This window comes from Ochotona princeps, chromosome 4, assembly GCF_030435755.1.
Source record: "Ochotona princeps isolate mOchPri1 chromosome 4, mOchPri1.hap1, whole genome shotgun sequence".
Classification (NCBI taxonomy): Eukaryota; Metazoa; Chordata; class Mammalia; order Lagomorpha; family Ochotonidae; genus Ochotona; species Ochotona princeps.
In genome coordinates this window covers 45,428,501-45,455,086 of record NC_080835.1, presented here as the reverse complement: position 1 = coordinate 45,455,086, position 26,586 = coordinate 45,428,501, and the positions used below count along the sequence as shown (strand labels likewise).

At 43.0% G+C, this 26,586-nt stretch overlaps 1 protein-coding gene across 1 annotated transcript in view; it reads right to left on the bottom strand.

Moving 5' to 3' along the window:
* GALNT18 (polypeptide N-acetylgalactosaminyltransferase 18) overlaps positions 1-26,586 on the bottom strand; it is a 328,258-nt gene that overhangs the window by 70,726 nt on the left and 230,946 nt on the right. The window contains exons 4-6 of the mRNA XM_004593782.3: positions 21,598-21,781; positions 19,899-20,096; positions 16,562-16,676 (exon numbers count right to left, since the gene is read on the bottom strand). Of these exons, the coding sequence (XP_004593839.2) occupies positions 16,562-16,676; positions 19,899-20,096; positions 21,598-21,781 (497 nt within the window). The remainder of the gene's footprint in view (positions 1-16,561; positions 16,677-19,898; positions 20,097-21,597; positions 21,782-26,586) is intronic.

The window sequence follows — 26,586 nt, the reverse complement described above, 5'->3', positions numbered from 1 at the left end:
AGAACACAGTGATTGAGACGTGAGTCTTCAATGATCTTAGGTTAGAGCTGTTAAAACCAATTTCCTCCAGTTTCCTAAATTATAAAATTGGGGTAACATCAGGGACCTCCAAAGGCTCATGTAAAATTAACAAATATCAGAATACCTGGGCTCAATTCCTGGCTCCAGCTCTTGACACCAGCTTCCTATCAATGCAGACCCTATGAGGCAGTAGTGACGGCTCAAGGAATTGGGTTCCTGACACACAAATGCGAGACCCAGATTGCATCTCTGGCTCCCAAGTTCAACCTGGGTACTCCTGAGGCATTTGAGACATTTGGGGAAGAAAAGAGTGGATGGAAACATTCTGTTTTTCTGTCTCTCAAATAAACAGCTACAACTTAATAAGAAATTAATCATCATTCCAAAACCAGTGGCTCTGTGCTGACTTCAGATCATCACAAAACTACTGTCAACTCTGAACAACAACCTTCTTCCATTGTCCCATAGCTCAGGTCACTAAATCAAACACTAGATGTTTCAGACCCTGATGTGCCAATGTTGGTAACTACAGAAATAGTTGAACTCTCTCAGCTCTGAGTCATCCACCCTAAGTGCACATTTTGCTTTTCACTCAAGCACTGGAGAAGGTGTTGAACAAACAGAATGAGCTAACAGCCCACCAAAGGATACTTTTTGGATGGCCACTGGCCTGCTTTCCCACATCATATGTCCAAGCTTGTCTGTGTCTGACCCACCTGTTTTGATCCATGGCCCACTACAGATATCTGGCTCCAAATCATAAAGTTCAATGGCAATCACCTCACAATTGTCACTGCAATTGCTCCTACTCTTGCCCAGGCAGCCATGCGACCCTGAGGGTAACCACTAATAATGCTACAATGTGCTGTGTTACTAAGTAGGTGAGCTGCACAAAATACATTTTTTGGTTTGATGTGGGTAGCCATGCAGTTGGGTCAGATGGCATGGGTGTGTGATGAGCACCGCTCTTTGGTTAGCAAGGCTACGAAGAGTTTCTGGCTGCGTGGCAAGGCCCGGCAGAATGTCTCTGGTCACCTCATTGCTGCCTCAGCCCGTTATATGGACACTCAATCACCTCTCTGATGTTTCATAGAATTTTCCTGAGGGTGTTGTTGCTGTTTTTCTGTTAATGTGAAGTGATTCCTGTAACTGGTATAACACCTCACACTGATCAATCATGTTATGGTAAAAGCATCTTTAGTGACGTAAGGCTGTGACACACAGCTAAAAGTATACAAGAGTACAATCGAGCCCACAATGTCTCCAAACATCCTATTATGTGCCCACCTATGGTTGCCATAATCTAAGTAATGTTTTCCTTAAGAAATGGCTTGATAATATCTTGAAACAAATGGCAACCATGGAGGTATAAAGAGTTTTTTTTTACCATGCGCCTGGAACTGTTACAACACATGATTTGACACATTTTGGTTTCTCACCATGGAAAGCAGAGAGTATATGGGGCATCTTCTAAAGGGAAACAAATGTGAACCCCTGACCCCCCCAAAATGGCTTAAAATCTCAACCTTATACTGGCACTTACATTTAGGGAAAGAAAAGAAGTTTATAAAAATTTCTATCTTATATTGGCACTCATATTTAGGGAAAGAAAACAGGTTATAAAGATAAAAGGAAGTTTCTTGTACAGGCCCTCTGTTTGTAGGTTGGCTGAGTTGCCTTGATCCCTTTCACTACCCTTTAACAAAAGAACAAAAAACAATTAAATCAACATTAAGAACAAAAAACAACTGAATCAGCCCTAGGTGAAGGTGATGGTAATTAATTCATGGTTTGATTAAAAGATTTAGCAAAGAATCTATATTATATGATTTTATAAATTCCTTTCATTTGTGATCTTTTCTTTTAACTCTGTACTCTTAATACTTTAAGCAATGTTAGTTAGTTTGTGTTCAGTAAAAATTGATTTTGAATATAAGTAAACCACTTGTCAGTATGCAACCGCATGTGCTGCCAACCGTGGAGTTTCTGGCTTCTGCCAGGTCACTGCAGGTTTGAATAAGTAATAGCTTGCTGAAAATATTTTCTCGAAAGTAAAATAATAATAATGTTTTTAGGATTGATTTTGTAATCATTTTTTTGTAATGAAGTAAAAATGAAACAATTGGATGTTGTGCAAAAGCTTGTGATGATTTGTGTGTAAACAAAGAAGGCAACTTTTCTGAGTTGTCCATTATGAGCATCATGCCGCAATGGTCCACGCCTCCTCTGCCTCTCCCTCATATCTCTTCTCTTCTTATCTTCTTGCTGATCCACGCATCCTTTGCAAGCTCTCGAGTCAGCCGCAGTAGGTCTCCGGCAGTTTGAAATATTTTTTAGTGTGCTTGGCTTATCACAACTCCATTGTAAGGCAAGGAATATCTGTGCTGAATTGATAACTGCCTCCCTCACAGTTCCTCCCCACTGTTTATGTTGCTGGTCTTCTGAGATGCATACACTCTCTTCCTACGTTTGACTGACATTCAAATACAACACATGCTCTTTGAGGATTCCAAGCATCATTATGAAAATTAAATAGCTTACAGCGACCTAACATCAAGTATTTTTAAATCTAGCTAGGAAAAAAAAAGGAAAAATAATGTCTTTCACACATTTTCCCCTTCTCTGTGTTGAAGACTTTTCTCCACTATATATAGTTTGCAAGGTTAAGTCTATCTCGTGCACTTACAAATATAATGTAAAGCCTATGTAATTGAAATTGTGTGATATCAGTACATGAATAGATCAATGGAACCAGAATAGAATATCCATTACAGATCCAAATGTAATTTAGTGTTTGATAAAGGCAGTATTTCAAACCAGCTAGAAAAAGATGTTATTAAAAGTAGAAGGTGTTAGAACTTGTGTATGGCTGATTCCTAAGACGTGTCTGGTGAGCTCTCACGAAAGTGTCAGTCTGACAGGACGGGGCTAATTCTTGCAGATGTAAATCCTTGCTCTAATGGGGCTGGGTGAGTTATCAAAAGAGCAGGCTCAGAGTCTCATAGTGAGGTTACCACTCTTGTTTGGCTCCTCTCTCTGCTCCTCTCTCTGTTTGTGTTCCTGCCATGGTGTGAGGCAGCAGCAAGTCCTCATCAGATGCCTAGTAGAGGCTGACACCATGCCCTCTAACTTCCCAGGCTCCAGGACCACTATCCAAAAACAAACAAACAAAACCCCTCCACTCCTTGCAAGTTATGCAGTCTCAGATATTCTATCACAGGAACAGAAAAGGGACTGAGACACGTGTCAGGAGAATGGAACAGACATTCAGAACAAGGCCGAATTCCTTCCTTACAACAGCCACTAGGATTAATTCTGTATCAGAGTGTAAAATGCAAAAAACTACCATCAGGTAGTATCAGGAGAAAACAGGTGAACCTCTCTACAACTTGAGAGTAGACCAGATTTTCTATAACTGGAATCTGGAAGCGAGCAAAAAAATATTTTATACACACACACACACACACACATAATACATATGTGTGAACATATATAACAATTAAGGAAAAAAGCAGATTTTGTTTGGGGAAAAAACATCAGTAGAAAAAAAAAGAAAAGACCAGTAACAAACTATGAAAAATATTTGTAAGTATGTTAGTCAAAGTACTGCCATCTGTAATGTGTAAAGAAATTAAAAAAAAGAAATTTTAAAAATAGAGAAATACATAACAACTTCAGAAAAAAGAACTAAAGATAGAAAAGAAAAAAAAATGCAAATGGCCTTAATCACAGGAAAGGCTTTTCAACCAAGTTCTTAATAAGAGAAATGCAAATTGAAATTACTCTGAAAACCATTTCTCATTGGTCAAGCAGGCAAAATCTCAAATATATGACAACATACTTTATTGGGATAGCTGAGAGGAAACTGACATCTTCATCATTCTTATTGATAAAGATAAGTAACCCTCTGGAGGGATATTCAAGGGATATGTCTCACACAGTTGCATATATATTTATTGCCTGACCTCTCAATGTCTAGGAATCTAAAAATAACCAGTAAAAATATACTAAGAAGATATATGTGTCTTTATGGAGGACACTATGCCCTTAAAATGAGATTAGTAGAATAAACCACAAAATGTTCATGAGTACTATACAACTGTAAAAAGTAGATAGGAAGTACTGCTCTAAAGTATCATAAAATTAACTTCAGGAAAAATACAGTGAATAAAAGCAAGGTAGTAAAAATGTGCATACTATACTACCACTGATGCAAAAAAAAGTGAGCATACATATACATTCCCTCATATTTTTCACAGTATAAAGTAAAACAAAAAAGTCCTCACACTAGAGCTGGTAGAGGATACAGGCTGCGGAGGACAGCAGTAGAAAGTAGATTTTTCTGCATGTGCCTTACTTTGTAGACTTGACTTTGGAATCATGCAAATGCTTACATAATTCTAAAAAAAAAAAAATCTAAAACCAAAAGCCACACAAAACAAATGAATCTTCTATGGATTTGGCAGGATATCCACAGAGAGAGGAGCAATTCTAGATGACTTTAAATCGTGTATCTCCAGGGAGTTGTAACCTAAAACCAAAAAAGACAAGCAAAAAAAACTGAACTCTGTCTAGTTAGCATTTTGTCGGTGGTGATGCTGTTATTAGGGTTTTGAAACAGTCGTGTGCATCCTGGGGAATAAAATAAACAAGTAATTATGTTGGAGTCGTTAAGAACTAGAATTTTTGGCATAGGAGGGGAATACACTCAAATGTTAAGATTGGTAAACTTAAACCCTGGTTATTCTAAATTTGAATCAAGAACATTGCCAGAATGCCTTAAGCACTGTATCATTACAACAGCAATAATAAATTCTAGCTGTGACTACTGAATATGGACCAACTCAGTAGCACTGTACACTCACTGTCTGGATTAGAGTTTCGAACACAATACCTGTATCCATCAGGGAGTCAAATGGATCCAGGGATCATAAATTCCTTACTGGGCAGATCTGGAAAATTTGCAAGTTAGTTAAGGAACTGAATATGATGAGTGAAAATAAATCAAGCATATTTAAATCCATAGTTCATGATGACAATTAAAAAAATGAATGGGTCCTCTTTAGAATATGGCAAAGAAAACTATGTTAGAAAAAGCTATTTATCTTAACTTCTCCAAATGAACTTTGTCATACTCACAGGCAACCAGAGGATGGATTATTACAAATGTATATTTATAGAAGTCAAGTTAGTAAATAAGTTAGTAAATAAGGAAGGAAAAATAAAATTAAAGTTTCACTGTTTTGCACCTCCAAATGAATGACTGAATCTAGGTAACAAACAGCAACAGCTGCTATCATTAAAATAGAGACAAGGAAATAAGTGCTTTGTGAAGGAAGTACACAGATACTGATCATGAAATATTCTTGTTACATAACCGAATCAGTATCTTTAGATTTAGAAGAAGTATATGAGATAATAGGACATGTTAAGTTTAACAGGGCATGGGAAAAAGTGAGCTTATCTCTTTAAAAATAAATCACAAGGGGAAAAATAAAAAGTCCGAGAGGAGGAGAGAGGGGAAGCTATATGTGGTTGTCTCTGTGTGTGTGTGTGTGTGTGTGTGTGTGTGTGTGAGTGTGTGTGTGTGAGAGAGAGAGAGAGAGAGAGAGAGAGAGAGAGAGAGAGAGAGAGAGAGACCAATAGAGAATTGGGAGGCCACCCTTGTAGAGCTGTGGGTTAAGATGCTTCCTGCAACAACAGCATACTATAAAAGCTCTAATTCAACTCCTGGGTGCTCTCTCACAAGTGCGCTCCCTACTAATGTGCCTGGGGAATGAAAGAAAGATGGCCTCTGCCACCTCCATTGTGAACCCAGACAGAGTTCCAGGCTCCTGGTTTTTGCTTGGCTTTTGCAGCCATCTGGGGAGTGAACCAATAGAAAAAAGCTTTTACTGTTTCTGACCCTACCTTTCAAATGAATGAATGGATAAATAAATACTTATTTAAAAAAAAAAAACCAAAATAAACATATCTTATAATTCAATTCTTTCTATTAACTTTCTGAAGTAATCTCTTAGAGATAAAAGGTTTACTCTGTTTTTTTTTAATCTGTTAAGGGTGTAAATTATAATTTTTCTAATATTAAATAAAAAAAATGCCAATAGGGGCCTGGCACAGTGGCCTAGTGGCTGAAGTCCTCGCCTTGAACGCGCCAGGATCCCATATGGGCGCTGGTTCTAATCCCAGTGGTCCTGCTTCCCGTCCAGCTCCCTGCTTGTGGCTTAGGAAAGCAGTAGAGGACGGCCCAAAGCCTTGGGACCCTGCACCTGCGTGGGAGACCCACGTGGGAGGCTCCTTGGTTCAGATTGGCTCAACTCTGGCTGTTGCGGTCACTTGGGGATTGAATCACTGGACATAAGATCTTCCTTTGTCTCTCTTTCTCTCTGTATATCTGACTTCACAATAAAAATAAATAAATCTTTAATTAAAAATGCCAATAGATACTTGAAAGATATATGTAACAAGCTGAATGTTGATTTATGCAAAATAGAAAACAAATTGAAACAAAAATAATGACATAATTAGCGAATTTTGAACATTCATAGAATATTTGATGGTATGGGATTCCTTTAAACTTATTAGGACTGAAAATAATGCTGTGATCATGCCTGTATTTCGAGTCTTTTTTATGTTGAATGAACATGGAAGTCAGTATGGAGAGTGCTAAGACAACTGAAAATCAATCTACTGTTGACCCAGCTATCCCAATTTTGGGAATAAATCTGAAGGCAATGAAAACTGCGTATGAGAAAACGGCCTGTAATTCTGTATATGCAGTAGCACAATCTACAATAGCGAAGACATGAAAACAATCCAGATGTTCATTGAAAGTGGAATGGATAACTGGTACATCTATTCCATGGAATACCACTCAGTCATTAAAAAGAACGAAACTCTACCATCTGCAATCAAATGGTCCCAGTTAGAGACCATCAGGCTCAGTGAAATAAGCCAATCTCAAAAAGACAAATATCCTATATCCTTTCTGATATAAGGCTACCTTCATACAAAATACAAGACCAATAGATAAATAGGTAAACATGCATGTACATACAGTCATCTGGAGAAACTGTGTAAGGGAGACTAGCATACTGAGAAGTGAAGATACACCGCAGTACACATCTCTAGTCCAGAATACAATATGATATCCCAGTGAAACTGTTAAATATATGCTGACAATATGATGCTAGACTATCCACCATTGTTTATACCTACAATGTCATGACACGCTTGAATAGCAGAAAGATGGACCTGTGACTACTGTTGAAAGACTACAGTAATGCAATAATATAGGGGAAGTCAGTGTGGCTGAGGGGAATGAAGAAGTGGTCAGGGTAAATCCCTGAGCCTAGGGAAGTATCATGAGAAAGAAAAATAAATTTAAAAATAGTTTAAAAAATTTGAAAGTAAAGCCCTAAATAAGATGTTTAGTAGTGTATTAAGCTGTATTTAGGCTTTATGTATATTAGGCTATACACACACACACGTATGCACACATAATGGATTTATGGTCATATGTGTTATAGAGCAGTTTGTATTTTATAAGGTTGTTAAATTAATTTCTTTTTCTATTCATTGTTAAAAATAATGATAATGAGATAATAAAGCATTAGAATTAATTTGGGGCCAACAGAAACATTTTTACATAACACTATTAGAATAATAATCCCTAGCTTGACTGTAACATTTTATTGCTGTGTGCATTAGATAGAGTAGTGGGCCACAAAAATTCCGAAATACAGATGGAGCACACCATCATTGTCATTTTGTTGATGTAAATGATTCCAGCTCAGAGAATTAGGGGAGTTTGCAGCTAGTGACCATGCAGTTAGTGAAGTCTAATCCTACTGATTCCATGTTTTTTGCCTTTTGCATCCCACATGCCCAGTGGAACAGTCGCTGGCATATCCTTGGGCACATATAGCTCTTTATGGATGACAGGGAAGACTTAAGAGAAGGCATGAAAACTAGTAGAGTAAGACAACAGAATTTAGAACAAAGCCATTCTTCAATGTATTGGAAAATCTCAACTGCTTTACGAAGGTATTAAATAAGGCCATGTAGATAAGGAAAATTGTTAGTCATTTTTTGATGCCCTAAAAACCAAGAGGAGCCAGTGAGCTCTACTTGTCCTTGATTTTGCTCATCAACATAGGCCTTTAGGGCCTTGTGGCTTAGTGAGTAAGGCTGTCACCTGAGCTGCCATGGGAACTGGTTCAATTCCCCACTGTTCTACTGCAGCTCCAGCTCCCTGCTCATGGTCTGGAAGAAGCAGCAGACTATGGCCCATGTACTTGGGCCCCTACCATCCACGTGTGAGACTGGATGAGGCTCCTGATTCTTGCCTTTGGCCTAGCTTAGCCCTGGCAGTTGCTGCTCTATCTCTTCCTGTATTTCTGAAACTCTTTCAAAGAAATAATCTTTGCTTTTTTAAAAGCAAATGATAATGAACATTACAGCATACTAAAGAAGCTTCAAGTGAGGAAAGCTTTGCTACCTAGAGAAAAGGCAACCTGTAGATACACCCTGCTGTCCCACAGAGATTCCTGTCTGAAAGACTGTCTTCTCTGTGATGCATTTCAGACAGCCCACACCAGGCAACTGACACCTACAGCTGGGCGAGATGGTGAGGAGAGGTTCTTTCTTCAGGGGCCCACTGCAGCCACTGGGTAAGAAGGCAGAAGGTAGGTGCCTGTGGCTTTCCCTCCCCTTTTTACTTCTTCTATTTCTATTTTAGAAAGGTGGGTGCAGCTATGACTCACACCCAGGGATTTAACTGCAACGAGTAGTAAAAAGGGAGGCATTCTGATTAGTGTGCCCATATCAATGCTATAGGACTGAGGAGTTGCCTCTTTCCATATCAGTTTAGCAGGTTTTACATTTTCTAAAGAAATCCTTAAAAATGGGATATGTGCTTTTTACTGGATGAGAGTGCAAAAGTACAATTTGGAGCTTTCTGTAGACCATTGAGAACACATGCTATTGTGCTAGGAAGCCAAGAGATTTGGCTCTAGAAGAAAGAAGTTGAAGCCTATGTTGAAATGACTTGTGTATGTATGGGATATTTTGTTCATTGAAAGACTGGCAGTGTGTAGTAGTGAAACCACTTGATCTTGGTTTGTGACATGTGAGAATACTTTACATTTGAATGCATGTATTTAGTTAGTTACTTAGAGAAGTAAAGAGGCAGGCACAGACTGAGAGATCCATCGCTGGTTTACTCCCCAAATACAATAGCAGGGGCATGGCCAGGTTGAAGCCAGGAACCAGGTACTCAATCCAGCTCTCCCACATTGGTAAGCAGGAAGCCAAAGACTTGAGTTGTCACTGATGCATCTCAGAATGTGCATTAGTAGAAACTAGAATCAGAATGGGAGCCAAGACTTGAATTCAGGCACTCTAATGTGGGATGTGGGTGTCCCCACCAGCAGCTTAACCACTAGACCAGAAACCTACCCTATTAATGAGGATATCTGAAACTAAGAATTCCATTTCTTTAATGGTTTTAAAAGATTTTTTTGGTTTTTACTTCTTCCTATGTCAGCTTAAATCAGCTGTTTTTCTACAAATCTGTTTTCATTTAAGTTTCCAAATTTAAGCTTAAAATTGTGTATAACATATTCTTACCTTTTAAGATTCTGTCTTCTGGGGCCTGGTGTGGTAGCTTAGCAGCTAAAGCCCTCACCTTGCAAGCACTGGCATCCCATATGGGCACTGGTTCATGTCCTGGCAGCCCTGCTTGTGACCTGGGAAAGCCGTCAAGGATGGCCCAAAGCCTTGGGACCCTGCACCTGCGTCAGAGTCCTGGAAAAGCTCCTGGTTTCTGGCTTCAGATTGGCTCAGCTCCGGCCATTGTGGCCGCTTGGGGAGTGAACCAGCAGATGGCAGATCTTTCTCCTGTCTCTCCTTATCTCTGTATATCTGCCTTTCAACAAAAATAAATGAATCTTTTAAAAAAAGACTCTAGCCTCTGTAGCAATGTCTGTTTTTGCATTCCTAATATTATCTATTTGTTCCTTCTATTTTTCTCTCTGTCACTAAAGTTCTGTCAATTTGACTAATTTTTTCTTCAATAAACCAAAAATTGGTTTTGTTAGTCCTTTCTACAAAAGTATGCATCCTATTTCATTATTTCACCCTTTTCTTTATTATTTTCATCTACTGTTTTAATTTAGATATTTTCTAACTGCTTAGACATATACTTAGCTCATTAACTTTTAGCTTACCTTTCTAATATAGGAATGGATGTTATACAATTCCCTTAAATAGAAGTTTAGCTGCGTTTCACATGACACAATATGCAGTATACTTGTCATTTTTTGGTTCAAAATATTTTCAAATTTCCAGTAAAATTTTTCTATGATTTAGAAGGTGTTTAGAATTATGTCTCACTATTAACAAAAACACAGCCTCTGTCTATAATTTTTAGCTGTGGACGTTTAGCTTGGTTACATTAGAAACCAGATCCTATGTGAGACGATCCCTTGCTAGGTGTTGAATGTGGCCTTAGACCCTGGTTCATGGTCAGCTTTTTTTTAAAAGATTTATTTATTTTTACTGGAAAGGCGGATACACAGAGAGGAGGAGAAACAGAGAGGAAGATCTTCCTTCCGATGGTTCACTCCCCAAGTGAGAGCAACAGCTGGAGCTGAGTCAATCCAAAGCCAGGAGCCAGGAGCTCTTCCGGGTCTCCCACTCGGGTGCAGGGTCCCAAAAATTGGGCCGTCCTCAACTGCTGTCTCAGGCCACAAGCAGGGAGCTGGATGGGAAGCAGGGCCGCCGGGATTAGAACCGGCGCCCATAAGGGATCCCAGGGCGTGCAAGGCAAGGACCTTAACCACTGCACCACCATGCTGGGCCCTCATGGTCAACTTTTATAAATATTCCATGTGCTAGAGAATAAAGAATATATATGTATCAGTTATTACCCAGGAAATTCAAAATTAAGATTGTGTTGGTCTGTCAATTACTTGGGATATTTAATACATTTTCCACTATGTTGGTGGAGCTGTCAATGTTTTCTTAAAATTCTGCCAACTTTTATTTTCTATAAGTCAGGTGTGCAATAGTTTATAGTTGTTATGTATTCTTAATGAATTGCACAACCATCCTTTTGCAGAGTTCCTTATATATGCTGCAATAATTTTTCTTTTCTAGACTAAAACCCCAAGAATTTTCTTTCTTTTAATTTGAATCTACATATGATTTCTCCCAACCTTTTTCTATTTTAACCTTTATATTTTGCACGTTTCATTTTAAGAAAAAAGATTTATTTATTTGAAAGCCAGAGTTACAGAGAAAGAGACAGGGAAGAGGAAGAGAGAGAGAGAGAGAGAGACCTTAATCTGTTGATTCACTCCCAGAAAGTCCAGGGCTGGGTCAGGCTAAAGCCAGGAGTCTCCCAAGCGGGTGCAAGGGTCCAAGTATTTGGGCCATCATCTGCTGCTTTCCCAGGTGCGTCAGCAGGGAGTCAAACCATGTTCGTACAGGACACTGGCACACATGGGTTTCCCAGCCCTGGGATATGTTCTTATAAACAGTATGCATCTGATTTTAAAAAGTTTCAGTCTAGTCTAACATTATTTTAGCTTAGGTTTTATAAATTTAGTGATATTTTTACCAGTACATTTGAATTGTCTGTACTATCATGTGTTTTCTCTGTACAACTTCTATATTTCTGTTTCCCTATTGCTTAGTATCTTTATACTTTATTTTTTCTCAGCTACTCTGGAAGCTATACTCTGCATATTTGTGAAATTCATGGCTTTGCCTGAAATTTCAGTATTTTACTTAAATGATAGAAACTTTAAGGCAACAAGTATCATTTCAATGCTCATTAACTATAAAGGCGTTTTAGAACATCTTATTTAAATCACCCCCTCTGGAGTTATGAACATATGCTACTGTCATCATACATTGCGGCTTTCACAGCCCACGGGACACTACCCTTGTGTTATTTACCAGCAATATTTACTTTAATTTATTCCTGTACTTGCTACTTTTTGAGCTAATTGGTATCATCTTATCCCATATTTCTTTCTGGGATAATTTTCCTTCTACCTGAAGCATACTGTTTAATAATTTATTTTCATAAAGATTGGCTAGTGGCAAAATCTTTTAGTTCTGTTTTTCTGAGGAAGATTTCATTTTACCCTAGATTTGAAAGGATATTATCACAGAATACATTTAGGCAGGTAGAAAATTGTTTTCTCTCAACAACTTGTAGATAGTATTTCATATTGTTCTTGTTTCTTCTGGTGCCATTCAAGAGTCATTTGTCATTCTAAATATCATGGATGTTTGTTAGATAGCTTCTCTTTCCTTTCTGACTGCTATAAGATTATCTTTTTATCTTTGAATTCTGCATTCCACTTGGTGTAGCTAAGTGTGGATAGCTTTGCACTTTTCCTGCTTTGTATGGATGAGCTTCCTAAGTCTGAGGACTGGCCTCTTTTGCTGGTTTAAAAAATTTAAGTCAGTATCTGTTCAAATACTGCTTTTGCCTAACCCTTTTTTGGTCATCTCCATTTGGAATTGAAAGATATCAGACTCCCTATTACAACCTGTGTCTCAACCTTTTTTTTTTTTTTTTAAATACTCCTTTTTTCTGCTTCTCTGGGCTAATTCTGAATAACTGCTTTAAATCTATTTTTCAGTTTACTAATTTTGTTTCTTTAATAATGTCCATCTAGCTATCCCACCTATTAGCTGAGCTTTTAATTTCCATTTTTATATTCTTCATGTTTGAAATTCTATGTTTATATGAACTTGAGTGAACACTTTATAGCCCCTTGTTTCTTATTCATGCTTTCCTTCTGCTCTTGAATTTCTTTAAGTGTATCATACTCCTCATTCTATAATCTGCTTCTCATAGACTGAATACTTGACGACTCTGGATCCAATTTGCTGGTATTTCCCTTCAGTAGAGTCTTTCATCCCGGAACTATTGCGTGATGTTGCAAAAACTGTGACCTCCTATTTCTTGGATCTCTTGTAGCCTGTGTCGAATGGGGTCCTTCCTCTGGAGAGAAGATATCCTTGACACGGAATGAACCAGCCTTTATGGGAGGGAGGTGAGGCCACTCTGAACCTGAGAAACCATAGGCTTCAAAGTCACCAACTTCCTCCAGATAACAGCCTCAGCTTTTCCCTGGGTTCCTCCTTGCACTGTCAGCCTCTGAGACAATCAAGCACCTGCCAAGAGGAATGCATCCTTACACAGTTCTAGAGACCTGGGAGAGGAGTCAAGGTGCCAACAGGGTCATGTGCCCCCGCAAAGCTATAAAGGAAGGAGCCTTTCTTGCCTCTTCCAGCTTCAGGTAGCCCTGGATTTTCTTTGATTCTTGCCATCAGAACTCCAGAATTTGCTTTTGTCTTCACATGGCCATCTTCTTCGTGTATCTGTCTATTTTTCCTGCTCAGTCCTATTGGGTGACGGCCAACCACAATCCAATATGACCTAATTTTAACTTGATTATATCTATAAAAAAAACCATGTTTACAAATAGGATTATATGTATAGGTACAGGATGTTAGGATGTCAATACATCGGTTTTGGGGGCTGAGGGAGGTTCAGGCCAACTCATAACAGTCTACAGCAATGTCTCCATTCCTTGCCAACTCTTGAACATGGCCTTGTATGTTCTAGGACTTGAGTCATCATCAAGTATACACCCTTTCTGGTTTCTATTCAATGTCAGCTCCTGTTTCTTACTTACTTCATTTTATCTAGCTTCAGCAGCTCCTTCCCTCTTATCGTTGTGTTATGGACTTATTAATCAGACCAGTAAGAATGAAGAGAAAAGGAATTGAATGAAAATCAAGAATAAACACTTAAGAGAGGAGTTGGTAGACATGAATGAATTAGCAGGAGTGAAGTACTACACAGATATTATAATATCTTTTTAGGGGGTATTAACAGACTTTCATTCCTAGAGCACTATGATATATCCAGTCTTTTGATTCAGAAAAATCTTGGGTTGAATCTCATTTTTTTAAAAGATTTTTTAAAGCATAGTTATATAGAGAGGGAGGGAAAGATAGGTGGAGCGACACAGAAAGAAAGAGAGCTTACAATTGCTGATTTACTTGTGAAATGGCTGAAACAGTCAGCATTGGCTAGCATGAAGCCAGGAGCCAGGAGCTTCTTCTGGGTGCAGGGCCCAAATACTACACCATCTTCTGCTGTTTTTCTAGGCACATCAGCAGGGAGCAAGGACCATAAGTGGAACAGCCAGGATGTGAACTGAATGCCATTGTCACAGGCTGCAGTTTAACCAAGTATACCACATGCCAGCCCTGGGTTGAATCTCTCACATGTTATATGACCTTAAGAATATATGCATGCTCTTAATTTCACAGTTTCCTCATTTAAACACAAAAAAGGGAAACATCATAATACACCTGATTTTTTTGGCATTTCATGGACCTCTGACACAGAGCAGGCATTCAATAATGGTACAAACAACTCCATTCCTATGATTCAGGTACTCAATTATTATGAATAAGTTCCCTCTGGGTAAGTGAAATGTGGAAAAACAGCATCTCTCATGGTGGCTTATGGCTCTTTTGGGCAATTAGGGCAGGTATCCTGTTTTAGAGAGGATGACACTAAGACTCCGATATGAACATTCTTGAAATGTGAAGGGCATGAGAAGGTGTATTTCAGAGACTATCAGCAATTCTGCATTGCTTAAAAGGTTGCCTGGCATTCGAATGAGTTAGTCTCTCCCTTGTAGGCTCAGAGCTGCCAGTTGGTGAGTTGTTGGGTCCCTGCTTTAAAAGCCATATTTCCTTCAACTCCTATGACACTTCATCTCTGTCAAGTGGGAGGAAAGAGATGGAGAGGAAAGAAAAAAAAAAAGACAGCCAAACCACATTATGTACTGTATTTTAAACCCTGGACACGAACTACCCAAAGATACTCTAACATTCATTTGGGGACCTCCGCCTGGCCTGTGCTCCAGAATCGCTTTATAATTTAAGGAAGGAAAAGCCAGAAATCTCCACACACTGTGATTGACTTGCACACATGTTGGCAGCAGAGTTCACAAATCTAATTCTTTTTTCCATTTCTAGACATTTTTATCCAGAGAACACGAGTGACCTGAGGTGGTGCTGCCCGCTCAGCCAATTCCTGACAGCCAGAGCTTCTAGTGAGAGATGTTCTGTTGGGGGCAAGCATTTATCCAGGAGTAGTGCTGGAATGAGATGGTGAGGATGTAAATGGTGAATAAATGACCAGTACAGGGAGAGCCAGAGAAATGAGGGTGATTATGCAGGCACCATCCTCTATGAATACATTAGCTACCTGATAAGCTGGTGCTTTGTGGCTGCTTCCAAAGCAATTTCTTGGAGTTGCAGTGAATACGGGTGTCTGGAAGTATTTTCTAAGCTCAGCTTCAGACAAACTGCTCTGCTTGCAGTCCTCAAAACCCTAGTAGTAAGTCTGGAGACAGATCAGGCCCACAAGGTGTCTATTGGGTCACCGAGGTTTTGTCAGATGCTCAATCCAGGTGTCTGGTCCTTCCAGATTAGGGGGAAGTTCTGCATTGGACTTTGAACAGGCTGGCAGGAATAGCTCAGAGGGCTGCCACAAGTACCAGAGGTGCAAGGTCCTCTCCATAGGTAAGCAAGCCTATGATGTGACCTGGGGCTGTGTTAGGCCACACAGATAACTGTTGGAAAAGCCAGTGGGGATCATTACTGGGGGGACCTCACAGCCCAGATACCGGGTTTATCATGGACACTCCTTGGACACAGGATGATGTTTCTTGGAAGACAAGATTCTTCCCAGTATCTGTGATAATGTTTCATGAGGGAACCGAAGACTTCCCTGACAGGAGTCCATCCTAGGTTTATCTTTTCATGGAACATGGAACAAAAACCTAAAATGCTAAGGAATTCTCTGGTGGGATGAAAAATAAAATGGTTCCATCTTGGCTTTGTACCATGAGATGGCAGTTGCAAAGGATGCTATACTTGGGGGCAGGTGGGAGGCTCCTTCAGGAAAGTACTGTTAGGCAGCAATGGGTCCCTGGGAGGGTGCTAGTGTGGTAGGGTTAGAAACCAACATGGAGTAAGCCTGGCTGTGTTTTGCTACATATACTCCTTAATAAAGACTTTGGGAAAGTTTGGTGAGTCACTGTATGGAATAGAGAAATGAAAAACTGTAGGAAGGGATGGCAAGGCTGACTGGCCCAGCTGCCTCTCGGTACTGAATCTGTTCTTGGAACACCGCTCTGCTCATCAAAATGGTCTATGCTCGATTCTAATAAAGAAGCTATTCCTTTGTGATGAGGATCTCAACTCTGCCATATCCCCAACTCTATTCCTCTTCTTCCAGAAGATCCAAGAAGCTCTACCCTGTACTCCCCTTTCTCCATCCTTTGGCTCCAATCACACATTCAGACCAGGATCAGGGGCTGGACATTCTACGTGCATGATCTTCAACCTTGAGGTCCATTTCTTCACCCCCAGACTCATGCATCCCTATGGGAGCTGAGCTACCTGACATGATAAAAAAATTCTCACTCACCCTGATTCCGAGCTCGACATTCTCGCCTCCGTAGACCTCCATGCCTTCATCCAGCAGGCCGATTTCCTGGAAGTACTGCCGGTCCACAATGAAGCAGCCAATGAGGGCTGGGCTCCTGCAGGAGTGGAGATGAACCAGCTGTGTGAGCAGAAGGACTATCATGTGGGGCCGCTCAAGGTGTAACAGCCATGCAGCTTTCCTCCCAGGGGGCCTGGTATTCTCTCACCCTTCACTGCTATTGTGGGCATCGTTCTCCCAGCAGACTCTTGGGTACACCCTCACCCAGCCACTCTAGGGAGCTTATTTCATCTGGGCAGAAGGCAGATAGCTCCTGCCAGGCTTGGTGCTCTGCCGGAAGGTTTAAACTGGTTGTCTGCATCTCTAGCTGTTCTGACCTTTGACCTCTACACTAACCTGTCAATCTCCATGTCTGCTCATGCAACTTTCTCATCCTTCTACAGTTAGGCTCTGCCAATCAACCTTGATCTGCTTGGAAAGAGCAGCTGGGGCCAGGTTGTCAAGGGCTTTAGGTGGCATGGAAAAGCACAGGGGCTGTGTCTGTGGTGTCTGTGGGAGGGCTTACAGGCAAGGCAGTGGTAGGAGCAGCTCTGTGTTTTTTTTTTTTTTTTTTTTACAAGAATACTAGGGCAGCTGTGGTTTGATTGACTTGAAGGGTTTGGATGGAGCTTGCGCTATTCAGCTGGAAAGCTTGTTGCTGGATCCACGTGAGGAATGAGGACAATTGGGTCAGGAAGGAGCGAGGGCTTGTTGAAGTTGAAGCACATATATGTGGGTATACATTTGGCAGAAACAATGAACTGTGAGGAAGAGAAACAGGGAGGAACTTGGATGTCAGGCTGACTTTCTGGCCTTGGCGACACTGGGTCAGGGACCGCACATCTTTGGGAGAAGCTGCTGGTGGCAAAAAGAAGAGGAAACTAATCTGAAGGGGACACCGGGGAAGACGAGGAACAGGCAGGACTAATGGAGTGTATCAGGGATCTGGGGCAGAACAGCTAACAGGTACAGGAGCTGAGAGGCCTTTCTGTGTCTGGTGGAGTGTAATCTGGGGTCCCTGGGCAGACACCCCAAGCAGGACTTCACAGAGTGATTCCCATGCGGTGAGGTGAATCAGTGAGAGTGGCTGGGGCTGCTTCGCTGCTGAAAGCACTGCTGGGGCAAATGGCTTTGAATTGCCTGCTGCACACCAGCTACCATTACTAGCCCTGACTGCTGAGCAGAGGACTAGGTGAGAAAAGACACAAGAAGAAAGTGCAATAAAAGACTCCTCAGCAGGAATCCATCACATGCAAATCCATGCAAATGAATCTGTCTTTGAAATTTGAGTTCCTGGGGGGGTAGGGGAAGCAACAGGCTTTCCAGGGAAGGCAGTTTTGCAAGGTATTTCCCTGAGAACTACTGATGCAAGAGGCTTTTCAGGCAGAGCTGGGCTTCTGGGGGGCCAGAACCCCTTCTTTCTTATCCCTACATTTTATTCTGAGTGGCTTTACCCTCCATGGGCCTCAGGCAGGCCACCTGGTCAACCCAGTGCTCCTAAAACAGACTGAGATGTCTTTGCTCTAAAAGAGGACAAGGCCAGAGGTAGAATGCTGTGTGGAAAATCCATGTGCTGGTTGAGTCTCCCAAGGCAGTGTCCTGGCGTCTTTGAGCTTCCAGTGGTTCGGTACCCATAACTGTAACTCAGTGATAACTTCATGTGCACGATAACAATGGAAAAGCCCTGGAAAAGCTCTGCAGCACAACTGACATCCAAAAGACCATTTTAAAAGATGCACTTGTGCATCCATGGAAGACACCCACACAGGTGCTTTAGAGGCAGTTGCCTGCACGTGGGGTCTCGGTCTTCTTGCATTCCAGGACTGCTGGACCTAATAGTGCCCTCAGGACCAGGGCTCTGGGGACACAGGGAGAGAGGCCTTTCTTCAACTGCTGGATCATGACAGGGCACGGACAGAGTCTGAACTAGTTCCAACTTATTAACTGGCCAAGATAGTAAGTGGACTCTGTCGGCCCTGCCTCATTCTCCAGAGGATTAGGGATAGCTTATAAGAAACTGTAAAACACTATAAAACACTTCAAAAAGCAGAACTACAGGTGACTAAAACAATGGAAAAACACTGAGGAAGTGAGTTCTTAAGGTGCACCCACAAGTGCAGCTCTGAGCTTACCATTGGCCAAGGTGAAAAACAAGCCCACTGGATCTTAGAAACAATACTGACAGCTCTCGTGTGGAGATGTGGATCCTTGAGCATACCAAGGGTTCTCTGAGTGATCCTTGCTTGAAAGAAACTTCTATGGTTCTCCTTCAAGTAGTTATTTTAGGACAAAGGGAGCAATCATTGCAAAGATCCCCCTTTCTGCAGGTAAAGCAGTAATGTTAAGTTCCTGATTAAACATTTCATCATCTTTCCCTGGACAGAACACAAAGCAGCATCCACTGCTTCCACTCTCCTCACAACTACTGTCCTCCAGGGGCTGCTTGTCCACTGGGAGACCTCAGGTCTGAGTGTTAAACAAGCAGGACAATGCAGGGAGTATAGATAATTAACCCCCACCCCATCCAGTCACCAACAGGGACAGAAATAATGGGGGCTTGTAAGAGTGACCCCTGCAGATCCAAGTTACACAGGAGAGTCACTAGGGTGATTCTGAAGTGACAGAAAAAAGCAGGGAGAGTTTGGAGTCTTTCAAATGTCTATTGAAACCAGTCATGTCTGAGTTCCTAGGAAAAAAACCATCACCAAGGCAGACAAGGTGCTGTGGGGTCCAGGCTTACCTCGCTGTCCCGTCCTCCCCCCCCAGCCTCCTTGAGGGGCTGCATTGCTCACATTGCCCCTTCCTGCCTCTTTCAACCTCTTCTGAATCACTGAGTGTAGCACAGGGGTCCCCATTTCCCAGTCTATTGCCTGCTCCTCATCCTGATGAACAAGCACCCAGGTCACCCTCTCTGGAAAGGCTCTCTCCACTTTCCCTGCAGTTTCCACCTGCATGATAGAGTCAGATTCCTTTTTTTGTCTGTCTCCAATGGACTCCAGGCTTTGATGGTGGGAACCAGATGGTCATCATTCAGGCTCGATTGCAGGGAGCACAGCAATGCACACCTGGCAGGTGTCTCATGGGGTGAGGTACTCTGAGGTTGAGAGCACACTCTGGGAACCTGGTGCTTTCAAGAGGGAACACTATAGGCTGTGGGCAGGAAATGCAGAGCACCATGGTTCCTTTCTGTCTCCCTCCCCTGCCATTCCCACAACAGGGCTGCAGACTGGATAAGAAGGGTTGGGCTGAGAGCAGAGAGCCAAAGTCAAGGATGCTTTACCTGATGGGAGCTGTGGAGTTCTCCAGTTTCCACCAAGCCTTGGGGGGGTTTAGGTAGCGGCACCACAGCTCCCAGTCAAAGCCCTGGGCGGCCAGCGGGTACTCCTCGATCTCAAAGTTATCGTATTTGATGTTATCGAAGGATGGCGAGATGATCCGTTTCCGGTTCTCCTTTATGCGGGTGAGCACAGGTTCAGCCCTGAGCAGGAGAGAGTGAGGGATGAGCTAGCTGCTGCCCAGGTGGACAGCAACCAAGGAGCATTTCCTGAAGGGATTTCCCCTGCAGGAAGAGGAAGGGATACTCCTGGGATGGAGCTGTGTCTTCATTCCACCCATGAGGACTTCTGGGTCACCAGCAGGTCTGGTCAATCCTCCAGCACACTCAGCGGAGGGGTTCTTATTCCATTCTGCTTGCTCTCTCTGTCTCCACTAGAAAAATATTAAGACTTGAAAAAAAAGAATAAGGAAATGGAATGACAGACAAGAGGTTTAAGGGCAAGCTACCCTTAACTCCGGTTTTGCTTTGGTTAAAATTCAGGGAATCCATCCAGGGCAAATACTGAATGAGGGTGGCTACAGGAAGGAAACACGCCTCTGTCCATCAGTTGGGTGAGGCTAGCTGAGGAAGTGAGCTGTGCCACCCCTTACACCTCGTCAGCTCAACTGCCCAAGGAAGGGGCACATGTCTGGACTTCCCAGGAACCAGGAGGCTTCTGCAGGCAGCAGGTGAGTTATGCATTCGGAGACAGGAATGATAAACTTCTCATTAATAATACATTTGGTGTATAATTGTTTATTCAAATCAGCTTGAAATAGGAAGTGTCCCTCTTCTACCCTGGCCATAAATCCAATGAAAATGCTTTTTAAATAGACACAAATGGCAAGCAGGGACTTCGACGATAAAAAAACGGCTGTGTTGCATCCTTCATCTGAGCCTGTTATGCCAGAACCCAGCCAAGGCTGCATGCGTGCCCTGCTATGCCTTCCTGCCCAAGCCTCCTCCTCCTCCTCCACTCCTGGGAAGGGCAGAGACTGCTGCCAGAGTCTGATGAGAAGGGCATACCCCAGGGCCATCAGGCACAATGGTGTAAAGAATGGAAACCTACTTGCACCAACTTTGCAGTCATCCCCAGTATCTCATCCTCTGCCCATGTTCATACACAGTGGCTGCTCAAGGCCCTCCAGCCCTCCAAGGTGCCAGCTGGGTGCCTCTCCTAGCTCAGTTGCAAACACTAAAGCTTATGTCAGTTCTCTTGCCCCAGCTGGAAACTGTACAACCCTCATCAGCAGGAAGATGGGTCAAGTCTTCATTTTGCCAATAGGAAGAAGCTGAGTTTCAATGCAACCTCTTGCCTAGCAACTGGAGGAAAGCTCAGGGTAGCTATGACAACATCACGCCATCTCCACCCACCTCATCTGGCCCTATCTGTGAGGCTAGACATCACTCTCATATGTGTGACTCAGCTCTGCTGTTGCTGGGTGTTGGAGGGCCATGTGATTGGCTGGGCAGCAACCAGAATCATACCTGATGTCACTACAATCTTTGGGCACCATGTGCATTGACTCCTACAGCCTAGTTGATTCACACCCACATCTCACCTCTACCCAGGATATCCTCCCTTCCGCTAGCCCGACGGAGATCCCAGTATGCTCAGCAGCCTTTGCCCTGCACTCCTTCTCCTCTCCCAAAGGGCACTTACCAGCCCACATTAAACTCCACATGGGCATCGAAGAGGGCCACCACAGGGGCAGTGGCTACCCTCCAGCCACTGACCCTGGCACGGATGAGGCCTTCCTGCTTGCTGTGGCGTACAACTTTGATGAAGCCGGGCTTCTGGCTGTTCACCTTGTCTACATACTCCATCAGCCTCTCCTTCAGCTCCTCTGTTGGGGTAAAAAAAAAAAAAAAAAAAAAAAACAAACATACACACCCTGAGCACAGTGCAGGGTTGGGAGGCAAAGTGGGTAACCAAAGTGTTTGCTCTTCTAGGCTGAGTTGGTCCCAAAAACAGATTGAATGTCTCAGCCCCATGCCTAGGTCCTCCCTGGTGTTGCCCACAGTGGCTGGTGAAACACAGCAGGTAAACCAGCAAGTGTTGAGCCTTCACAGCACATGCAGGCACACCTGCCTCATGCTTTACTTAAAATGTGGTGAGACAAGACAAGGAGACTGCTGGTTCACTCCCCAAAAGCCAGAAACATCCAGCACTGAATCAGGCTGAAGCCCGGATCCTGAAACTCAATCTGGGTCTCCCAGGTGGACCCAGGCCCTTGTGCATCAGTTGCTGTCTCCCAGTGTGTGCATTAGTAGGAAACTGGATCAGAAGCAGAGGAGCCAGGACTTGAACCAGGGACTCCAACATAGGATACAGGAATCCAAAGAAAGCAGTGTCTTTCTGATGGTCCCTGACGTAACCCTACCCACAGTGTCTACTGGGTCTTCACAACAAGCCAAGGGAGCCCTGGGGGTCAGAAGAGTATTTTCTCCAGCTTCATGCAGTCATGAGTGACAGAGTCTAGTGCCATCCTGGATCTAATGACTTGAAAAGCACACCTTTCCCTTTCTAGCTTAGCTGCCTCTTCCTTTTCAGGGCTTTTCAACTTCCCATAAGGACAGAGAAGGATCCATCTGCAGAGACGACAGCCCACCACCTCTATCTTTGCAGAAAATGGGCCACCAGGAGCTTCAAGCAGGTGGTATTGGATTGTGGCCTATAATTACTGAGCCCAGTCAAGCAGCAGATGCACCTGCTTTTGCTTAACTGTGTCCCCGGGCCTTGCAGGGACAGAAATAGATTTCTACATCGGCTGCTAACCCCTCAGGATGTTGGGGCACAGCAGCCATATTCATTCTGTTCTTCATGGTCATGGAGACAAGAGCCTACGGTAGCCCTGGAGGTTAGCTGCACAGGACTTCAAAATTCATCTTGAGCAAATCACCCATTTCAAGGAGTGAAATTATCTGTTCTAATGAGAGGCCACTCAGTCCTGCAGTAACAGGGAATAACTGTGCAGTCCACTGGTACCCTGGCCACTTCACCCATAAGGCGTTCATTCTTTTAACCTCTAAATGCCAGACTCCCTTAAGCTCCCACTTAGCAGTTTATTGGGATCTATATGGAGATCATGGGAGATAGAATAAGTTCCTCTTCCATGTAATAACCCTTGTGAGGAGAAGACAAGCCTTTAGTACTTGCTGAGGACTCCTTCAAGTCAAAAGTCTTTAGTTCCTCATGATATTTCCTCACATCTTGCACTTTTAAATTCTTTAGTCATGTTGAACTCCCCTCTATGTAACTTTTTCTCTTAACATTTGAAATGATGCATGCAGAAGTTGACCTAGTAAATAAATTGAGCTATGTAGAACAAAAAGAATGAATCAATTCATTTATCTAGAATTGATGCTTTTATTAAAATATTCTAAAGTTAAATGTTGTCTGCTTTTAACTCAAGTCACCACCAACTTGTTTAAAACATTTTTACTGGGCCCGGCGGCGTGGCCTAGCAGCTAAAGTCCTCGCCTTGAATGCGCCGGGATCCCATATGGGCGCTGGTTCTAATCTCGGCAGCTCCACTTCCCATCCAGCTCCCTGTTTGTGGCCTGGGAAAGCAGTCAAGGACGGCCCAAAGCCTTGGGACCCTGCACCTGTGTGGAAGACCTTGAGGAAGTTCCTGGCTCTTGGCTTCGAATTGGCACAACACTGGCCGTTGTAGCTCACTTGGGGAGTGAAACATCGGATGGAAGATCTTCCTCTCTGTCTCTCCTCCTCTCTGTATATCTGCCTTTCCAAAGACAAAGAGAAAGAGAGGGACACAAAGCTAGAGATGCAGCGAGAGAGAGATCTTCTATCCACTGTTTTGCTTTGCAAATGCCCACCACTGCCAGGTCCAGGCTAAGCCAAACTCAGGAACTCCATTCTGGTTTCCCACATCGATGGCAGTGGCCCATGCATTTTGGGTCATCTCTTGCTATCTTCTAAATTTGATTTGCAGGAAACTTGATTGGAAGTGGAGCATTTGAGACTTGGAAACACTGTTCCCAAATGGGATCAGGAACAATGGCTTAACCTGCTGCACTACAATGTTGGTTCCTCCCAGCCCCCATCAGTTTTTTTTTAACATGGTACTACTAAATCAGATTTCCTTCATTGTATTCTTCATGGATGTGTGTGCATGTGTGCAGGTATATGTGCAATGCAAGTGTGCTTGTAGCCAAACCATGGGATCTTACATTTACTTTCACTGAACTTCCTCTTCCCAAGGGTTTACCCAACTTCTTCAGATGCCATGTTGCTGTCGTGCCTTGATTCTGCTTTCAAGTATCATTGCTATCTAGTCCTCCCAGCTTTTGCAAAAATGATGAGCATGAGGCTTTACTGGCACTGCAGTGGTCTTTCTAAATAGAATGACCCCTGTCATAAGTAGGGCCCAGTGGGGACTCTCAGGCGTCCACTCTCCAGCTAGAAGAAAATTCAGCCGTCTTCTGGGCTGTACTAGCCTGCTAGATTATCTCAGGAAAACAACCTGGTGATGTCTGAATATTGGAGCCACCTGGGGAGGCTGTTGTCTCCATTGTCAGAGTGTCAGCCACTATCTCCCAAGCTACAAGGCATGATTGGTAGGAAGCATCTTCAAACATTCACGGTCTCTTTACTGCAGAGGTCCACCCTTCAGAGACACTTTGTGAAAAATCCAGATAGAGTTCATGAAGCCAGACATTCAGGCTTGGGGCAGAGGTGGTTAAGTACATAGAACCTGGAGTGAGATTGGTGCTGCTATCCAATGACCTGACACAGAGCTGTCTCCCTTCCCTCTCCCAGAGGTGCAGACCCTCAGACAAGACCCCTGCCAACAGGGGTCACTGTGACCAAGATACTGATGGCAGCCTGCTATGGAGGATGGCTCCCAAATGGTCCCCTTGGGACCCCACCTCCCTGAATTCTTGACCTTGTGTCATATAGCCTTGCACAGCAATCTGGGCTATTCCTATGACATGAGAGCTACAGCAGGACGGACTCTGCACAAGTTACAGGATGCCCAGCAGATTTTGTTACTGCTCCCTGGCTAACCCAAGAGTCAGGAAGCCTGGATCAGCCTCCATGAGCAGGTGAGAGATACAGAAGTCCCAGGCATGGGTACACTTGGTCCTTGGAAACGTGTGGCCATGTGTTCCTGTTTGTGCTCACTCCACTGAGCTGCTGTACCTGAGTGAGGACATCTTGGATCGTCCAGCTCCAGTGGAGCTCGATTAGTAGGAGGTTGGCACTATGACACCACAGATAGCAAGGACAAGCTGCCCAGTGACCCCAGCCCATGTCACAGGACTCATGGTCAACAGCTGGTTGTTTTTTGATACTTTGTTACACAGAGGCTCACCAGTGTCTGGATTACTGGTGAGCTATGGCAGTTAAAGGAAGACAGTGAACTCCTAATGCATAGGAAGAAAAGAAAGAAGAGCCAGCTTGCAAGGCATCAGCTAGAAACGGAATTTTATTTCTGGTAGAGCTGTTTGCTCCTTTGTACCTGTGGCCTCTGTTAGCAGTGGGCTACATACAGGTTTCTGAGGGACTCTCTCCTGCAAACTTCTATCCCAAGCACATGCTCCTGATTAGATGAAGGGGCTTTCTTAACCCCAACCAAAGAAAAGACAAAGAAAGCAAGAAAGAAGTTCTTGAAACACCCTGGGTGATGCGATTGAATCTTTGCAAAGAACTTTTACCTAATTAGGTTTGCATGTTTTCCTTTAATCTCTGTCCAACGCCAAAGCAACAAAGAACTATATCAAAAGGACTTCTGTGTTTGTAGGATAATTGTTCTCTAAGACAGCAGCTGTTATATACCATACATACTAGCTGTTCACTATTTCACCTATTTAAACTACCTCTCACAGCTTAGCTCCAAATACATATGACAAACATGAGTTTTTCCTTATTCCTTGAGACAAGCACATGATCCAGCACATGGCATTCTTGCTAAGGCTGCTGGAAGCTTGGAGACTAACCTAACAACAAATCACAATGTCCTACCAGCATTTTTGCTTTCCACCTTTGCTGAAGATTTGATCTTTCTTCAAGTTCCAGTTTTAACCTGCATTGAATTTTACCAAAAAATCTATAAATAATGTCTAATAAAGTGTCTTGCTAGGACAGGCAGGAATTCGATTACGGAAAGAAGAGGGAAGCCATATTTTGTGCTTATTCTACTGTATTAGGGAAAGAGGGGATGGAACATCTGTCCTTTGTGACTTTGTTCCATTGAGAGCCAATGCCTGCTATCAGGACAGTGTTGACAGAAAAACACAATTTGCATCCTGCATGAGCCCAAACATCTTCTAGTCCCTCCTGCTGCTCACAAATTCATGCTCTCTTGGCCCCTGGCAGACCTTGGGCAACCAGTAGTCCCAACAGCCGCGTTCCTGACACACCATAGCTTCTCAGGAGCCCACAGGGCATGCCACAGCCCTGTGTGGAATCTCTGCTCAGGGTAGATACTCGTATGCCCTCACAGCTTCAGGCTTAAAGGTCCAGGAAAAGTTGTACATTCACCGGCTGTGTCAGACCCAGCCTTTTTCCAATTCACAGCACCCCTTGCTCTGTTCCCAGGAAGGCAGTAGCTCCACAGGGCCAGAATGCAGACTGTAGAATGCAGGCTGAGAGGGAGGGTCTGGTGACAATAGATGTACACCTTAC